At 33.4% G+C, this 21428-nt stretch overlaps 1 protein-coding gene across 1 annotated transcript in view; it reads left to right on the forward strand.

Moving 5' to 3' along the window:
- The window catches only part of Klhl1 (kelch like family member 1), a 382842-nt gene that overhangs the window by 156783 nt on the left and 204631 nt on the right, over positions 1 to 21428 (forward strand). The window contains exon 4 of the mRNA XM_004651015.2: positions 9284 to 9480. Coding sequence (XP_004651072.1) covers positions 9284 to 9480 — 197 coding nt within the window. The remainder of the gene's footprint in view (positions 1 to 9283; positions 9481 to 21428) is intronic.

Genomic DNA, 21428 nt, shown 5'->3' on the forward strand with positions numbered 1-21428 from the left:
ACATTTTCATTTAGGTCACAGGTTGTTAAATCAGAGAACAGAGCTGGATGTTAATTGGCCATCAAATGGGCTAATATTGTCTGAAATAATTTGGCTATGTGCTTGTAACATTCTAACTTCACATTGAAATTCTCATCAGTTGAAAGTCACACTTGCTATGTCCCTCAGGGATAAGAACTCATAACTGGGGACCAGGTAAAGAAATTTTCAAGTGGGGAAGAATTGATACCTAAGAACTAGGTAGATAAATTGTCAAGGGAGAAGAATTCATACTGCAAACTATATAGCAAAATTGTCTAAGTGCATTTTCATTAGGAGAAAGAGCCAAAGTGTAGATAACACTCTCCAGAGAGGAATACAGATGAGGCAGAGCATCAATTAAAAAACCTCTGCCTAGACCCTGGACTTCCAAGGGTTGCTGCAACATTCCTTTTTACCACTAGGCACCCTTGGGGAAGTCTAGCATGGCTTCCATTTTTGAATAGGTGGAGACTTCTTTTCCTAACATACAATCAAGCAGTTACAATTAGATATATTAGATATGAAGGGATATGAGTAAAAGTGGGGCTTCCCATAAATTTAAGAAGCTTATTTGAAGAAAGTGCAATGGGTACTTTGTGCATCTTTATCTAGACATGGTGGTTCAGAGAAAACCAACTAGAGATAGCTAAATCATCTTTGCTGTTTTGTGCAGAAACCTGCCCTTCCTCTTGCTGGATTGGTTTTCACATACCCCAACTGCAAAGCCTTCTCATTGTCCTTACCCACTTTTGTCAACCTAGCTGTTTTATTATAGTCTTTGTTTTAAGTCCTAAGAAAAAAACATTGTGAAAACATGGGAGAAGGAAGGTAAGGGATGGAAGAAAGAAAAAAAAAAAAAAAAGAAAGGAAGAAAGTAAGGAAGATTGACTTTTATAAATTACAATTTGGCATCTTCATTATAGAGGTGACTTCTTCCTGCTTAAGAAAAGAAATATATAATGAAAACAATGGCTTCATTTAATGATTCTTTTTTTTTCCTCCTTCTCTCCTATTACTCTTGTGCGCACACACATACACATACACACAGTAATTAAGCAGCAAACAAGGAAAGCAGTTTCCAGTGCATTCATTTCATGCTCATGATATCATGATTTAAAATATTAAAGAAGAACATAATGCAGAATTACCCTTGATATTGAAGACCTTACAGTGGCTGACACCACTTATACAAGACCAGTATAGTAAGAGGGGGAAATTATTGCATCAAAAAAGAAAAGATACTTGGGCTGGAAGGATGGCTTAGTGGTTAAGGCTTTGCCTGCATAGCCAAAGGACCCAGGTTCAATTCCCCAGGACCCATGTCAGCACAAGGGGGAGCACACATCTGGGGTTCGTTTGCAGTGGCTAGAGGCCCTGGTGTGCCCATTCTCTCTCTCTCTCTCCCTTTTTCCCTGTCAAGTAAATAAATAATTTTTTTTTTCAAGAAAAGTTACTAGGTGAAAAGAAAAAGAGAGTCTTTGGAGGGGAGATTTGCAAGGGATACAAAGTGAACATGTAGTAGAGGTTTGTGTGTAGAGTTTCTACAGTTATAGTAATTATGATCAAAATACCCTTGAATTTTGCATTCTAAGCTTTTATTCAAATCTCTATAGATTAAAAAAAAAAAGAGAGAAAGAGAGAGCAGCAAAAGTCTCTGGGATTGCTTTGGCCTAGATGTATAAACAATAGTAAAAGGGAGGATATTCTCTGTGGATAAATTTGAATAAATTTTGTGTTAGTTGATTGATGTGTGTTAATGAAATATTAGGAAAATATCAAATTTTTTACTGAGGAAATGATAACTTCTTCAAATGAGAGATATCTAAATAACATTGTAATTAATTTAATAAAAGGAGCTACTAATATTTCTGACATGGTCTCCAGTAGACTTTTAAAGTTACAAAGTAAGCAAATAGAAGTTTAAAATGATGTAATTTGCTACTAGATACATAACCAATGGTATTTGTTTTGCTTTCTTTGCCTTTTATTACAATTTTCCCTTGAAGTCTGAGCTGTATTTAAAACTCAAAATAAATAAATCAGTAGTACTTCTCTTTTAGGTAGAAAACATGAAGCCATTTCTGGTAAATTAATGAAAATTGTGTTTAGAGAATATTTTAGAGAGACCTTGCTATTTGATTTATAAAATTAATCTGCTATACTTTATAAAGGTCACCAGGAATTTCTAAAAGAATGCTCCTGGAATATAGCACTTATTGATAATCAGGTGTAATTTGATATCAGTGAAAGTCTCAGCTGACATAAAACCCTTTTATATTTTAAAAATATGTCTGTCTATTAAAAGTGTATAGTAATATGAACCAAAATTGTTACAGCTCTCCGAACTTTATCCAATGTCTTCCATAAATTTACTAAAACTCTACTAATTATTGAATTTAAAACAAATAAATGATAGCAACCAAACTTCTGACTTGAATAAATTCTAAAGCTCTATTATAGTTATTCTACTTTGAATGAGATTAAGTCCAAGTCTAACCCTGAAGTGTGGGCTATGTGTAGATTTTATTCTAGAGATTAAAGCATGTAAAGGTGAGAAATAATAACATTATAGTGGAGAAGCCTGACAAATAGAATCTCTGATGGACGGTTAACATGAATTTATGAAGAGTGGTTAAATCATATGAATAGTTCTCCCTTATAGAATTGATGAGACCTCAATTTTTTAATCCAAGTCTAATTATAATGAAAGAATAATAATTGAAATATATTCTATAAATAACTGAACTAGTACATTCAAGAATATAATCTACAAGAACATGGGCATACTCGTATGGCCAAGAGCTGCATAAAAAGTCCTAGAGACTGCATACAATATGTGATACTGAATTTCCAGAACAGAAAAAAGTAATATAATTGGGATAAAATAAACCTAAGGAGGGTCTTTAGAGGTGGCTTAGTGGATTAAAAAAAAAAAAAAAAAACTTCTAATTAAGAATAACAACCTGAGTTTAAATCTGTAGAATTCAAGTAAAGCTAGATTTGGTAGTGTAGTGTGGTCATTTACCATCCTACCTCTCCTAAGTCAAGATGGGAGGTAGAGACAGAAAAATCCCTAGAAGCTTCATGGCTGGAAAGCAGCCTGGCATATGTGGTGGAGATTTGGCCTTGAATCAAGGTAAAAGGCAAGTACTGAAACCTGAAGTTGCCATCTGATTTCCGCATGCATTCCATCACAAACACATGCATATTCCCCAACACGAATGCATGCACATCACACACACACACACACACACACACACACACACACACACAAATACCACAAAATAAAATCTAAGGAATGGGGCTGGAGGGATTGCTTAATGGTTAAGGCACTTGCTGGCAAAGCCAAAGGATCCAGGTTTGATTCCCCAGGACCCATGTAAGCCAGATGCACAAGGTGGCACATGTATCTGGAGTTTTCTTGCAGTGGCTGGAGGCCCTGACACACTTATATACTCTATCTGTGTCTCTCTGTCTCGTTAATAAATAAATAAATATTTTTAAAACTGTAAGGAAATATGAACATTGATTTATGCAAGAAATAATATAGCAAAATTTGTTATTAAATATAATGCAAAAATTAACAACAAAGCATTAGTAATGGGGAAAATGATAATATTTGTTACTTGTTCTGTAACTTACTATTTTCTTTTAGTATAAAATTATTCCATCTTAGTGGATATTTCAAAATTCCTATGACTAACTGAAAGTTTTAATCTTGAAATATGTTTTAATTTCTACTGTGATAATAATATTTTTTCTTTACAAACTGAGACACATAGAGATAGATTGAGAGAGAGGGGCAGAGAGGGGTGATGTAGAGGTGTGGAAGAGAAGAGGAATAGAAGGAAGATGACAGTGAGATGGATAGTATCTAATTTATTTTGCTGATTTTATACTCAGTTCTTACACTTGTCTGATAAACTATGTATTTATAATACCCTTGGGAATATCCATACTTTTTCAATATATCTATATCTATAATTTATATGTGCATTTGCCCCACACAAATGTTAATAAGGGGTACTTATTCAATAAAAACAGTTCATTGAAAACATATACATATATATTCCTTTCCATTCTTATTTCTATTTTTCCTTCTAATACAGCACATATTATATTATTCAGAATTTAAGTTTATATCTCTCCTGATTTTTGTTTGCAAACAAATTGAGGAACTTTATCATTAAACTCAGATAAAAATAGAGATGAATATATCATATGCTACTGAAGTAAAGGAAAAATTTTCCAATTCTATGCCACGTACAAGGTAAAAACAATTATATTTTTCTCTTGACCTAGTAATTGTATTAACTATTGCTACTTGACACAAAGTTTTTGAGGACTAAACCAAAGGTGTCTCAGGAATTTTGGTAAACATTTCTTTCACTTACATGAGTGAAATATACATGAAGGAATAAGTCTCCAGTTGACATTTTTTTTAGTTTGTATTTTTATTGACAATATCCATAATTGTAAACAATATTCCATGGTAATTTCCTCCTCCCCCTACTTTTGCCTTTGAAACTCCACTCTCTGTCATATTCCCCCCAATCATCCTCTCTTTTATTTTGATGCCATGATCTTTTCCTGCTATTATGATGGTCTTGTGTAGGTAGTTGGCACTTTTTTTTAAAAATCCAAGTCAAAAGCTGAAGCTATGTCAATAATTAAGGAAATTGAAGAAATACTTGAAACAACAGAGGTATCCTTGCCAATGTGGGACTTTCCAAATAATGAATTTCAAAGCCGAAGTTTTTTGAAGTTGCTACAAATTATCCAGTTTTAGTTACTGGAAAATAATTTCTAAGTGTATATGAATCATATTCTTCTCAGTTATCTAATGTTTCACCTGTTGGAAGATTATAAGTCAATTTTCTGTAGCATCTCCAGTGGCTTCCTATAGTTTTTACTGTGACCAGATAGAAACAATTGAATGGGGAGGGGTATATTTTTTATCTGACTAACAGGAAAAATGTTTGGGCGTTTCTGTACATCATAGTGTAGGAGTTACTTCAGTGTTCATTGTGCTAGTGTATTGTCAGGCCATCATGGGGTCCAGAGAGTTGAGAAAACAGTTTGGAACCAATGGTAACTAAGATATACAAAGGCCCACACTGTGGCACACCTCTTCTAGCCAAGCCACAGTACTTAAATGACTGACAGAGATCAAAAGAGTGAGAACTGCTGAGGACAACTAATCCAAATCATCAGTCTCTGGCAAATTTCTAATGCAGTTTAACAGAGCCCAAATGCAAATGTATAAACTTTTTCTTTAACTTAACAATATTCATGTTCTTTCAAGTCAACATTTAAGTCAAATATTTGGCAGATTTTTGCCTTTTTAACATCTATGTATGTTAGATAAATGAATGGGTTATACAAATGTAAAGAAATGTAGCATGCATGAGGTAGCTTAAATTGTGTGCATTCAAGCTCAGTCCTGGCTATTATTCCATTTATAACTTCTGGCTCTTAAAATGATATTTTCTGCCACTGGATATATTTTAAGTAAAAAAGAAATGAACATTTCAATTCTAATAAAAACAATGGGAGAGTCAAAATAACCTTTCAAATTCAGCAATAATTCCCATTAAGTATTATTCCTGATATTCCCAATATATACATACATATATAATATATATATATATATATATGTGTGTGTGTGTGTGTAAGTATATATAAATAATTATTATATTATATTATATTATATTATATTATATTATATTATATTATATTATATATGTATATATATGTATACATATACATATGTAAAAGTATATCCATGCATCACGTATCACCCAATAAACACAATGATTACATTTCTATCTACAAACAATAGTTAAAATTAAAATTATAGTTAAACTAGAAAATGTAACCGATAAAAATTAAAATAGTATTATTTATATTAAAAATCTGGGAGATATTCTGGTAAAATTCTTTCTGAATTATTATATTTGATGCTATCTCAGTGTTTTAATAGTTATGTGATTTTATGACTACAACCTATGAAAGTACTTTGAAGATATGTGTTAGTTCACTATAAGTAACTGTGATTAAATCCTCCCCCCTAAAAAAAAAATTAAAAGGGGAAAGATTTTTATAGCTCAATGTTTCAGAAAATTTGCTCCATCTTACAGGGTATGTGTTGCCGTCAGGTTCGCATTGCTGGTAGAAATCACCTGATCAAGAGAAGCTTGTGGGAAAAAGAGGTTTATTTTGGTTTACAGGCTTGAGGGGAAGCTCCATGATGGCAGGGGAAAATGTAAACAATGGCATGAGCAGAGGGTGGACATCACCCCCTGGCCAACATAAGGTTGACAATAGCAACAGAAGATTGTGCCAAACACGGCTATGGGGAAACTAGCTGTAACACCCATAAACCCACTCCAATAATACATTGCCTTCAGAAGACGTTAACTCCCAAATCTCCATCAGCTGGGAACAGAGGGAGAAAGGGCACCTGGGAGTAAGGCAGAGAGGAAGGGATAGAGGGAAAGGGGGGGTCGAGGAAGGCTTGTGCTTCAGTTCTAATTTCCTCATGGTATGGTGCTGTTCAGAGTCCTAGCAGGTTTTCCCCATTTTATACATTCTCTTCTCAATACCCTCACAGACACACTGAACAGCATGTTTTACTAATCTTCTGGACACCTTGATCCCATGGAGTTGACAGTCAATGTTAATCCTCATAAGTGTTTACATTATAATGTACCTAACGTGCACACGCGCGTGCACACACACACGCACACACACACACACACACACACAACACTCACACACACCAGAAATACATCAAGGATTATCTTAATGTGTTTTTCCATAAATGCTATACAAAATGCATATATTTATAAAATTCACATACATTTTCTTTTTAAGTACTGATCATTAAAAAAAAGTCATATAACAACATCTTAAACCTTGGGATGTTTAGGTAAGGAGTATTAGGATTGCAATGTCTTTTTCAGCTTCACAGCAAGTAAATTAAGTAAAGTACATAAATACAATATATATGCAATTTGATAAATCTGAAATTTATGTATTACCATAAAACTTTCATCACAATGTAATCAACACAAATAGTGTCCCTAAAGTTTTCTTGACTATTTTTATCTTTAAAATATACCCAAGCAATAATGATCTAATTTTTACTACATGAAATTACTTTGAATTTTGAGAAATTGTAATGAAATACTTAAAAACATGTAGACTTCTTCAGTGACTGTTTTTTAATTCATTCTCACTCAGAAGAGTTGAATATGATGCCATGTATATATATAATATTATATTATATTCCTTATTTCTTTAGCTATTTCATTGTATAGATATACTCCAGTATTTTTATTCATCATTTTCCAATAAGTATTTGAGAAACTGGCAGGAGTTGTGCACTAAAACAATTGTACAGGTATCGATGTACAAGTCTCAGCACCTGTATTGGCTTTCATTTTGCTCACACAAAGGGTTGGGTAGGGCTGGAGAGATGGTTTAGTGGTTGAAGCCTAAGGAGTTATGTTTGCTCTAAGGTCCCATTTAAGCCAGATGTACAATGAGGCAAGCATAAGCTCTCACATGCTCACTAGATGGCACAAATGTCTAGATTTTGATTTTAGTGGCTGATGCCCTGGCACACTGAATCTTTCTCACTCTTCTCTTTCACTCCTGCTCTCTCTCTAAAGAAAAGCATAGTTGTAACATAACTGAGTGATATAAGAGCTGAAGTACTTTTACAAAGTATTTGCTCAGTTTCCATTCACAGTGGCAGTTCTAACAGAGGATTCTGAATTTCTCACTATGTCTGTAATGTGTATTTCCAAAAGCAACAATGGTATTCAGCAGCCTGCAGTCAAACACTTCAAGAGAAGTGATTGTCATGCTGCCCAATTTATCAGTTATTTTTTTGATAGTACTTTTTTCTATCAAAACCATTTAATTTTAGGTCCCAGATTTTCTCTACCTTTCTTCTTTTATTGAAAGAAGATTTAAAATTCAGTGTTTGTCTTTTATTTGTTTTATTTTTATTTTTATTTATTTATTTGATAGAGACAGAGAGAGAGAGAGAGAAAGAGGCAGAGAGAGATAGGGAGAGAATGGGCACACCAGGGCCTCCAGCCACTGCAAACAAACTCCAGATGCATGCGCCCCCTTGTGCATGTGGCTTACGTGGGTACTGGGGAATCAAGCCTCAAACTGGGGTCCTTAGGCTTCACAGGCAAGTGCTTAACCACTAAGCCATCTCTCCAGCCCTTATCTTTCAATCCTATGATCCCTCTCAAATAAACTTTATAGATCTTGCGTTTGTAGTTGGAGGTTGACTTGCTCCAGGCTTGCCCTTTGTTCATTCGAGGAGCTCTCCTTTCCTTCCATGATGTCCTTGTCCATGTAAGATCAGTCCTGATTCTATTCTCTTTTCAGGTCCATTGACCTATTTGTCTTTGAGAAGATTAACATAATTCAAGATTAATTATACTACTTTCTTTCTCACTGCCTGCCTTCTTTCCACCTTCATTCTCTGCTTCCCTCCCTCTATTCTTAATAAATGACAGAGTACATCCTGACATGCACCCCAGTGTTATATCATCCACATGTGGAAGGACTTTGGTATGATCCACAACATTGATGAAGACAAGAGGAAGAGGAGAAACACAAAGAGAAGGAGGGCAGAGCAGAAGGAAGAAACTAAGGAGATTGAAATATATTGTAACAAACTGCATAGCTAAGAATAGGGCTTAATGAGACTTCATGAGGCATTAAGAAGACATAAGATCAGTAATGTTCCTGCCATGACTAATCTAGTTATATATATTTAAAAAAAACAGGACATGAGAAATCTACCACATATCTCATTTGGCTTCTTTACTAAAAAATTATAAATATAAATAAAAGTATTTAGAAGCTGATATAAATTAAAGGAAAAAAATAAATTCATAACACATAGATGCCATAATTGATTAGGTCATGAACTTAGAAAATAAAAGCTGTAAAGCATGATTGTTATTTGGAAAATGTATTTTATAACACAAAGTGTGGCAATTGCATTGTCATTGTCTTTTTAACTAAATTTATATTTATACATACCAACTTGTTTTCAAAATTAGATGAGATGTCAAATGCAAAAGTGTTTAAGGCAATTTCTGTCTGACTTAGGTTTATCTTGATTATTTATGTGGGTTCAGTTGGCATGTAGTGCATTGGTCAGAAATTGTGAGTAAACAAAGGTACATATTAAAAGCAGAATTTCATAGTTGTCTTCCTACATGTGTAGGTTGCTTGGAATTAAAAGAGGACACCATTGAAAATCTTCTTGCAGCAGCCTGCCTTCTTCAGCTCCCCCAGGTGGTAGAAGTATGTTGCCACTTCCTCATGAAGCTTCTACATCCATCTAACTGTCTAGGAATCCGGGCATTCGCTGATGCTCAGGGATGTATTGAATTAATGAAGGTGGCCCACAGCTACACAATGGTAAGGAGCTTTGGCATTTTCATAATAGAGGCATGTACTTTATTATCAAATGTGTAAATAATTTCTAAGATGATGGAGAATAATTTTGAATATAAAAGGTGATTATATACTTTGTGAATTTTTATCATTAGATATGGGGTAAAGAGACATCATTTTTTATACTCAAGGTAAATATATGTAATACTTACTCATTTATTATCTATGTCAATTGTTTACATTTTTAAGCAAAAGTAATATCATTAACTACTTGGAATTTTAAAAGTTGTATAATTATTTTTTTTAAGTGTTCCAATCACATCTCTTTCTCCACTTCCAAAACTGCCCTTTGAAATCATTTTTCTTCATATTGCTTACAATTCCATAATGGCATATGATGTATAGTTGATCTCTATCTGCATGATTTATGGACAAGAATTTTAGTTAGAGTGTATATTGCACAGTGTTAAGTTGTATAATGAATAGTGGAGTCCATATTTCCCAGGGCTAATGACACCAAAGGAAACAGAAAAAGTGTATAAAACAATAATGCATGCTATAAAGCTGACTTTCCATTCTGCTTTCATAATTTAAATTTTTAAGCTTGGTGAATATCACTCAGCAAATATTCCTAAGAGTTTTTGCTAATTATATCTTTTATCCAAGATTTTCTTTACACAGGTGTATGTATTTTACCACAAGCATAGAGAGTCTGCAGCTTAATTGAACTTGAAGTATAAATATTATTCCAGTATGGAACAGAATACATTGTCATAAAATTTTAATGCACATAATATTTTATTTGTTAGAAATAATGATATTAATAGCACTTAATACATTTTCATACTTAGTGTAGGGTATCTATCATTTTCTGCTTGTGATTACTTTTAACATTATTAACTTTTTGATAACAGTTTATAGGATATTTCATTTACAAATCAAGGTGAAAATTATCTAAAATAAATATTATTAGTATTTATGCTCATTACCCATTTCTACATCAGATGTTGAAATTTAACATCTTTCAAACCATTAATAAAGACAAACCACTTAAAATAATTGTTGTTCTTAGACCAAGTTTCCATATTCTCTTAATGTAATATGTTCTCTCTTAAAGAAGATTAGTAAATTATATAAAAAGAAAAAGCTAAAAAGGAGATGTATTATTTTCAACTGTATTGTCAAATAATTTAGAAATAGTCCATGACAGCACCTAGTACTACTTTTGAAATTATATGAACCATACAAAATCAATGTGAGCAAATACTTTAACAACCAAAGTATCGAAGTCCAACTGCTGTCATTTAATTAGGCATATTTCATTAGCATTAGGAGCTCCTGGCTTATCCAAGCCAAAGAATATTATGCCCCTTTCCAGAGGGATAATGGTCCCTTCTGGTCAGAGTGGAAATTATTAATTTAGTAATAAAAATGTTTCCCCTGCAGCTGCTGGGACTGTCCTTCAGTTTATTCATCGATGTAACAATATTTTTCTTTAAAGACTTTGAAAAGCATACTCTTTATGAAAAAATAGTTAAAACAGAAATATAGATGGGTTCTCATGAAAATATGTCATGTTCTAACTACATCTATGTAAATTTAGCTTTGAAACTGCATAGCTTACCTGCTGTGTCTTGTCTATTGAAATTGAAATATCAAAACTTTTAGAATTATGAAATTCCATTATTCTTCAGTTGTTCATGTTTACCTGTTTAGAGAAAGACATTTCTAAGTCACAGTTTCCTCTTGGTTGCAACTCTTTAAAATTAGAGTTATATTTCTAGCATTTTAATTTCTTATATTTTGTCTGTATTAGTAACTTTCTTTTTTTTTTATTTATTTGTGATGTGAGAGAGAGGCAGATTGAGAGAGAATGGGCATGCCAGGGCCACCAGCCTCTGCAAAAAAACTCCAGAAACATGTGTCACCTTGTGTATCTGGTTTATATGGGTCCTGGGGAATCGAATTTGTGTCCTTTGGCTTTACAGGCAAGTGCCTTAACTGGTAAGCCATCCTTCCTGCCCCAGTAACGTTCTTGATTGGACGAAATATCTGTCCAGGCCTTATTAGATTTTTCTTAAGTTTAGAATTTTAAGGAGATAACATGTCATGAGCTGGAAACTGAGTTTACATTCTCACATCAACAAGGAGGAATTAGTAGAGGTTGCACAGGAAGTTGATTAGACTTATAAAACTCTCCCTCTCCCAACAGTGTCACACTTCCAAAAGGTTCTGCAACCCTCCCAATTAACATCATTAACTAGGGATTGAGACACAGGAGTCTATGGAGAACATTCTGCTCTCAGACCCCCACAGCCTCTAATCCCTGTCTAATCTGACATACATCCTCATCTGATCTATGAACTCTGCACTTTAGAAACAAACCTATTGTTCTATCTTTCCTTATTTCTAAACAGATTTAATACCAAATCTTATAAATTATCCTACTATATCTGGAATGGAATTAACTTCTCTATTGTCTCAATATTTGTCTTTAATTGTAGTTCATTACATAAGCCATTTTTACCTTGTAAAATTATTTCTATGTGAACTTTGATTTTCAAAGGACAGTCCTTAACTTAATAACTTTGTTTCTTTATTATCTATTTCATTTGTTATATTTTCTTTTGAAACTTCACTCATTTATTTGGGAATAGCCATTGATTGATGTGAATAATTCTATAATTGTTTCAGGGAAAGTCACCCAGCTTGGCAAATAGTTCATGTGCCAAATGCTGGAAAATTCTGATTGCAAGCCCAACATTAGGGAGATTAGGGAGAAGTGTGAAGTGAATTCTAAAACTTTAATTTAAATTTTGGCTTCATGACTGTAAAAGGTAGCTCAAAAACCACAGAAGGATATATTCCCAGGTTTGTTTACTAGATTTCATTATGTGACCTTTGCTAATTCTGAATGTCATATTACAAAAGTAACCAAGAGTGACAAAGAACAGATGAGAACGTCAAGCATGGACAATTATGAAGAAGAATTGGAAACAAAAGAAAATGCAATAAGAAACAAATATGATTTCCTTTGTCTGAATAAAAGTAGTCCATGAAAATATCCGTTTGGTATATTTAACAGAATGGAATTGTATCTAAAGAAGTAGCATTCAAATGTTTCTTCTTCTGTTATTTCTTTTTTTTTTTAATTTTAGCAATAGCATATTCTATTCATATTTACCATTACATAATAAAATTTATGACCTTATCTACACTGCATAATGTAGATGGAGAATCCCTACTTTATTCATGTCTTCTGGTCTTTCTCTCCCTGATGGATGGTATATTTCTGCTAGTGACCAATTCAACTTGACTCTAAGGTCAGCCCTGGTTTTGGAAGAGATACTTAGAGCTTTACTTCCTAGAAATGTTGTCATACATGCTTCCCAGTTATGCCTTGTCATTAAGGGTCATCTTTGGGAAGACAATAGGTAGTATCATTCTCCCCTCCCACTAAGGCATTTCTCCAGCCCTGTTATAGCCATTTTAAAATTGATTAATGGGCTGAAGAGATGGTTTAGTGGTTAAGGCAGTTACCTGCAAGCCTAAGAACCCAGGTTCAATTACCCAGTACCTACATAAGCCAGGTCCACAAGGTGGTGCATGCTTGTGGAGTTGATTTGCAGTGCCTAGAGAACTTGGAGTATCTTTATATCTCAAATAAATAAAATAAAAATAAAATATTTTATAAAAATGAGTAACTATAGTGGTTGGAGAAATATAGAGCCAGATGCAGAAGGTGGTGCATGCATTTGGAGTTTGCTTGCAATGACTAGAGGCCCTAGCATGCCCCCCTCCCCCCCGCTTTCTCTCATAACTAACTAAATGTAATACTTTGAAAATGATTAATTATGGTTTAGGAATGAAAAATAATTGATCAGGATAATTAAGTAAACTGTGCTAGAGTGAAATATTGAATGTATCATATTTTGTCTTCATCATATGCATGTTCTAGTATGATAAGGAGTGTTCTGTGGTCCCATTTGACATACAATGGAAGATCATGGTTTTCATAGCCAAAACACAAAATGTGAGTTACTTCAAACATAGATGCAAGTTAAAAAAAATAAAACAACTTCATGCAGATTACCAACTTATTTGTTTGTTTGTTTGTTTTTACTCTGTGTTCTTTTGTTTGCTTGTGGGTTGGTTTTAGCTATAGTCATTTCACTGTTCAGTGCTCAGCATTAGTTCATGGCTTGTGAGAGTTCACTGGATTTGTGAGGGACAGTGACAGCAGCCATCTGCCTAATAAGAGGGCACTTTGTTCTTCAGTACAGTAGCCTTAAGAGGAGGAAGAGTAATTGCTGGCATGACTGAGAGTCAGTGGCAAAGTTGATGCCCTTCAGTCCAGCGGCACTAAAACTCCCTGTGCTTGTTCACTTGCCATTCAGAATCATTAGAGCAAAGCCGGAGAAAGAGGAGTGACTTCATTAATATACTTTCTGGTCAAGGCTTATGGTTTCTGGCTCGAAGCAGGTTTTTACCTTTAACTCTAACTGCTAGTAAATCATAAATGAGAGTTTGCTCCGGAAGGGTTTAGCATTGAATTTCTTCACTTTTCCAAGTTACCAAAATAAAGTTTACTTCATTCATCTTTTCATATCTGTTACATATTATATTAGTACAAAATGGTTTCTGAAGTTATTTTCCCTTTATTCTATTACTTCCCATTCTTGTTTCCTGTACATGCATATTTTAGCTAACAAGTCATATTTTGATTTGTATAATTTTAATAATTTAAGATTAGTTTGCAATTTTTGAGTTCCTATATTCAACTCACTGGATCACCACTCATACTATGTGTTAGATGCCCGGAATTCATGGGCTACTTTAGATGCACGGTGTTTTAGCTGCTTTTATGTTGAAGAAATGCTGAATGGAAAAATAGAAACCCTCATTAAGGAAGAACAAGTTTGTTTGGGCTCATGGCTTCTGAAGGTCTCTGTCTTTCTTGTTCAGTAAGTTGGTGTAGTATAGTGTGGGAAGATGTGGGGAAGGCTCCACACATGTAGACAAACAAGAAAACAGACAGAGTATGGCCAGAACCAGGGTGGTATAACCTCCTAAGTCCCATCCCAGTAATCTGATGTCACAGGCCAAGTCTCAAGTTTAGGTTTTTATATACAAACTTAAATGACCTCCCATTAAAACATACATCTTTGAGTATCGTGTGACACACTTCTACAACCCCGACACTTAGGAGCTCCAGGTAGGAGAGCTATGAATTTAGGCCAGCCAAAGCTAAATCATTAGTTCAGTTAGAGCCTCAGCAATACAGGGAGATTAGACCTCAAACAGGTAGGGCTATGGAAGTAGCAGACTGTTCTCATGCTATCCCAGCATAAGAACAGCTCAAGGCTGGAGCTCCAGCACAGGAATTAGAAAACATACTTGGTCTTGTAGTTTCTGGTGACAATCTCAAAGATGCAGATTGTATTAGTATCATTAAAATACATTTTAGTTTCCTTCTTTGCATTATAAATTTGCATTTAATCTACATGGATTTACAGTTGCCAATGACAATCTCAAAGAAATGGATAATATCAATCTCATTAAAATACGTTTTAGTTTCCTTAATTTGCATCATTAATTTTCATTTCAACTTCTGAACCATTTTTTAAAGCACAAAAAAGAGTTGTAGCTATATCAATGCACAATGCTCAATATAAATAACTGACTTAAAATATCTCAAACTGGCCAGTCGTGGTGGTGCACACCTTTAATCCCAGCACTTGGCAGGGAGAGGTAGGAGGATCTCCATGAGTTCGAGGCCACCCTGAGACTAGATAGTGAATTCCAGGTCAGCCTGAGATAGAGTGAGAGCTTACCTCGAAAAAAAAAAAAAAAAAAAAAAAAATCTCAGGGCTGGAGAGATGGCTTAGCGGTTAAGCACTTGCCTGTGAAGCCTAAGTACCCCGGTTGGAGGCTCGGTCCCCCAGGTCCCACGTTAGCCAGATGCACAAGGGGGCGCACGTGTCTGGAGTTCGTTTGCAGTGGCTGGCCCTGGCGTGCCCATTCTCTCTCTCTCCCTCTGTGTGTCTTTCTCTCTGTGTCTGTAGCTCTCAAATAAATAAATAAAAAATGAACAAAAATATTTAAAAAAATCTCAAACTGAAACTGTAGCAATAACAATATGTACAGTTTTAAGAAGCATAATTTAGGCCTGGAGAGGATCACCTTCTGGTTAAGGTGCTTTCCTGCAAACCCAAAGGATCCCAGTTCAATACCCCAGCACCCACTTAAGCCAGATGAACAAAGAAGGTAAATGTGTCTAGAGTTCGTTTTCATTGGCTGGAGGCTCTGGCATACCCATTCTCTCTCTTTCTCTCTACCTCTTTCTCTCGGTCTCTCTCAAATTAATAAATAAAATATACCTGAAAAAAAGATACTTTAAAAACATTTCAAAGTACACATTTAACTTATGTTCATAATATATTTAAAGTGGCCCTAAAATTATTTGAAATAATTTTAATGGTAACAAAAGTTCCATTTATTATAAGTACTATTCTTTTATTCTTCCTTTGATGTATCAGAGAAAAACAAAAGGCAGAAATTTTGCCTGAAGGCTCTTTTGATTTTCCCTTCAGCCTTTAACAAATGAGACTAATAATTTACTTTTTAAATTTAGAAAGCAACCCAATTTTTATGCATACAAAATTCTCATTTTACTATAATTCTATATTAAGAAATAATGTTTTTAAATTATGTGGGGTTTTTGGTGGACCTGATATTATGGAGGTAATGGTTTTCATCTGAGTGCCCTTTCTCTGTGGAGAAGTACACTTGTTCTTAATATCTCTAACAGTGATTTTTACAGTGAGGGGGAAGGAAGAGGGATCGATTATAGTTCAAAAGAAACATGATAAATCAATCCTTGCCTGAGGGGGAACCTTGTGCACAGAGTGCACTGAAATGGTGCAGCATAGAGCTCTTTTCAGACAGTTTTCAGAAACTGATTATGCAACCAAAAAAAAGACAAGAACAGTGACTTCTGATACAGAATCCCATGCTCCCTTAGGGCGTCAACTCTTCCTAAAGGCATTTTATCCAAGCATCCAGGTGGGTGGCTACATGCCACTAATCTGTACATACTATATTCTTAGTACTTCATGAAGCCTCTAGTTCACATTTTAAAAACATAATGAAGGATGGCAGAAAGAATAAATGGATATGCTCATGTAGTAACTATTTGTAATGTATCGTGTATTATAATATTTCAAAGTTAAACTGATGAATATTAATAATTTTATCTGAAATATTTACCCATAACATGTAATAGTTTGAAATATTGATTGTGTCTAATTTTACTTTCTTTCCTCCTTATCAGTAGGAAAGTATTAGTAACAGAGACTATATTCATGATTCTCAGACCTTATTAGTTCAAACTAGTGTCTTGAAACTGTTCAAAATGTAAAAATATTCCATAAAGAGTGTGCATATAAAATTGGTAAATTAAAATAAATTTTCAATAGTCATTTCTATATTTTAAAATCCATAATTTGTTTTCCCTGATTTGGATGAAAGCTATATTTCATTAGTTTTCATGGAAAAGTATGATGTGTGAGAATAAATTCACAATGTGGTGCTACAATGCATGAAGTGTGTATATAATAGGAAGAATTACTCCTAGACCAAACACATCTTTTTCAGATAACAGGGGTTGTTATAAAGTAACATATCAAAATAAAAATGTTTCAGTCTTAATAAACATTAAGGGACAAAAGTTCAAAGTACGATCTTGAGATTTAGACCTAAGTAAAATTCAAACATTATAATTTTAGATGGTCTATTGAATTCAATATTTACTTATAAGTAATTAATAATTATAAGTAATAAATTATATAAGTAATAAATAATTATGATTGATAATTATTCATTTTTTTGTTTGTTTGTTTTTGTTTTTTGGTTTTTCAAGGTAGGGTCTCACTGTAGCCCAGGCTGACATGGAATTCACTATGCAGTCTCAAGGTGGCCTCAAACTCCTAGTAATCCTCCTACCATTGCCTCCCAAGTGCTGGGATTAAAGGCATGCGCCACCACTCCTGGCTGATAATTATTCATTTTTAAGACAAAAACTTGAGTTTTATGAAAGATAATTCAATCTTACTAAGGTTGTGTAATTTATAATTCATAGAATTACATATCAATTAAAATAATGAAGAGAGAAGTTTTAAATCAAAATTTACTACTTTAGAGCTAGAGGAATGGCTTAGCAATCAAGGCATTTGCATGAAAAGCCAAAGGACCCAGGTTAAGTTCCCCAGGACCCATGCATGTTAGCCAGATGCACAAGGAGGCACATGTGTCTGGAGTTCGTTTGCAGTGGCTGGAGGCCCTGGCCATGCCTATTCTTCTCTCTCTCTCTCTCTCTCTCTCTCTCTCTGTCTCTGTCTCTCTCTCTCTCTCTCTCACCCTCTTTCTCTGTCAAAAAATAAATTACAAAAAAATTTAAAAAACTGAGACATTGAAATTACTACTTTATTAATATTAGGCTGATTTATTGCTGAATGAATGTTCAAACTAGGAATTATGCTATTATAAGCATTTTCTAAAAGAAAATTTGCATTTAAATTGCATCTACACTTATAAAAATGAAAAGATTTGATGATAAGAGACAGAATTTAGTTTTATATCTAGTCTTGTTTGAACAGAGATTAAGCAAAGTACTGATTTATTTACTTATTTATTTTGAGTTGTGATATGTAAAGTAGTATTTTTATTTTTCACTTTTGACATATGGGTAAAAATAGATGGTAACTGTCAAAGGCTCAAGTGATAGCACATAATATGAAATATAGGAGATATGAATTTTTTAAAGTATATTATGATTTAAGCCAAACAAAATTTATTAATTTAATGTGCATTATATGTATCCACGGGTTAATATATACACGTATAAATTTATGTACACAAGCATACATCTTATTTTTATATACATCTACCAATATATATATATTTACATATATATACACATATTTATATGTATATATATACATATATATACATACATATATACATATATATATATTGCACAAACATATCTGAGCACACATGTATGTCTAGCTGTGTAAATATGTGTACATGCATGTAAAAGCTAGAAGACATTTGTGGACGTTCTCACATATGCTTTCAACTCTTTTTGAGAAAAGATCTCTTATTGGCCTAAAGCTCAACAATTATGTTAAAGTGGCTTGCTAGTAAGCCCCAGGGATCTATTTGTTCAAAAGATCCCAGTACTAGAATTACAGACATGCGCCACCCTTCCCAGCATTTTCACGAATACAGGTGAATGAGCACAGATCCTCATACCTGTGATGAAGGAACATTCCTGACTGAACAATTTCCCCATTAATCACCACAAACATATATACATAATATACATAAACACATATAAATATGTATGTAGTATGTTGACATGTAACTACATAATAAACCATTTTAATAAATGAACACTATGATAATGCTAACACATACCATATTTATTTTGTCTTTTAAAATGTATTTTTATTGATTTATTTATTTGAGAAAGGCAAATAATGAGTCAGGGGAGAGAGAGAGAATGAATAAATGAATGAATGGGCATGCCAGAGCCTCTAGCCACTGCAAACGAACTCAGACACATGTGCTACCTTGTGCATCTGGCTTGGCATGTATACTGGGAATTGAGCCTGGGTCCTTACACTTTGCAGGCAAATGCCTTAACTACTGTGCCATCTTACCAGACATATTTTGTTTTTAAATGAAAGTAAAAACATAAAAATATATCCAAAACAATGCATTTCTGTGTGACATTTTAAAAAATTCAAAAATTTTACCAACAAAATATTTTAACATATGTTATCATTTTTTTTATTTTTGTAAACTTTATTCAGAAATAGAATGAACATAAACAAAATATATATGCTAATAGCACATTTTCTTCATTAGTTAAATTTTGCTATTTTTGTGAACTGACAGATATAATGTGCTGATACACTAATGAACTCTGTCTTTGTAGATGGGAGCACCTTTCTTTTCCTATATGGATGATGCCATCAATTTGAATCCCTTAGAATGGCCTCAGAGGTTGATTTTTATGTGGCCAGAAGTGGTATTATTTTCTGAAGCAGAAAATAATAATAATGATAACAATAAATAAAAGTAAAAAATAAACAAAACAACTTTAATGATTTCATAACTTAGCTTAGAAAAGAACCTTATTTTATGGAAGCATATAGAATAACACAGATGATTTGATGAGTCCATTTAATTAACCAATTAATTAATTATTTACTTCTTATTATTATTACTATTATTTTGGTTTTTTGAGGTAGGGTCTCAGTGTGGCTCAGGCTGACCTTGAATTCACTATGTAGTCTCAGGGTGGCCTTGCACTCATGACAATCCTACCACCTCTGCCTCCCAAGTGCTGGGATTAAAGGTGTGAGCCACCAAGCCTGGCACCCATTTGAAATCTATCATAGTAAATTGATACTCTACTCTTTTATTTCCTTAAGTCATAAGATGTTCTGAGAATTATTTCCCTTTGCTAGATCAAAAGACAGAAATGTGAATGATGTAGTTCAGCTTAATAAAAATGAGACTTGGCAATGACTTGAAGCTAACAACTCTAATATCTATAAACTTTTTAATGTGAATCCATTCTTTTGAGGCATAGGCAACAAAGATGGAGGTCAATGAGGCCTCAACCTCCCAGGATAATGGTGAAACTTGCAAAATACAAACGTTAACTATTCAGTCAATATGACACAACCCAACCATTAAGCCTTCATTCAACTGTATTTATCAAATAGACTATCTTGATAAATATAATTGTCTTATTGATCATTAAACAAAATCCCAAGCTTTTGTAAGAATAAAGAGTTCTTTTTTACTTGAAGAGGCCAATATTACATATCTCAGAAATGATCCATAATTTGCTGCAAATAATGGATTTTATTTTAACTTTATAATCAAAATATTAGCATAAAATATTAACACTTCCTTATAAATTATGCAATTCCTTGTCACTCATTTGAAAATAATTTATGAAAAAGAAACCCTTAATGATGGTCAAAATCTTGCAGAGGACAATATGGAAGAGGACAAGGGTTATAGATAGGCTCAATTATTTTGAAATCAGGAAATAAGTACCTAATCATACACATTTATTCATTAAATTTTTGTAGAATATGAGCTTACTCCAGCTGCTCAAATTGTACCCACGTCTCACTTTTTACTTGTATTATTATGAAAAATAATGCTTCTGGTCACAAAAACATTGATATTTCTGCTCTAATTTAAAATGAGATAAAAGAAAACTATAGCAAAACTACTTGGCAAATTAGAGTCTTAACTTTTTGCTGTTTCATATGTTTTTTTTTTTAATCAATTCATCTGAGATTTCACTCATTACAGTGATACAACTGATGTTTGTGAGATATCACTGGCATGGTCCCTTGTGGTCCTTTACAGCTCTATGATTCTCTGGAAATATCATTACAGCTTTAAATTCCATAAAAAATAAGTGCATTTGAGATAGTATTGATAATCCCATTTGAAGTCTAAGTAGTAAACCCTTGATATCCGTAGTGGTAGAGCAATATCTGAAAATGGAACTTATGGAGAAATGTCTGTTAAAATATCAAAACACTTATTTTATGAAAATATTTTACAATTATATAGGACAATAAAGATTATAAAGACATGACTCAAAACAATAAATCCCTCACATAAACTGCATTTATAATGATTTTATTATGTTTGATTTTATTATGTTTACAGTGTTGTGCAACCTTAAAGCATTCCTTCATTTGAAACTCCTTTGTATTAACACTTTATTTTCTCCCATGATCATTTACATTATACACCCATTTACCTATTTCCTGTTTATGTAGAAATTTTATTTAGGGAATTTTCCATAGAAATTAAATCATAAAAATATGGACATTTGAAATTTGTAATCTCTTTCACTTGACATATTTTTT

The sequence above is a fragment of the Jaculus jaculus genome, chromosome 3 (assembly GCF_020740685.1).
Source record: "Jaculus jaculus isolate mJacJac1 chromosome 3, mJacJac1.mat.Y.cur, whole genome shotgun sequence".
Classification (NCBI taxonomy): Eukaryota; Metazoa; Chordata; class Mammalia; order Rodentia; family Dipodidae; genus Jaculus; species Jaculus jaculus.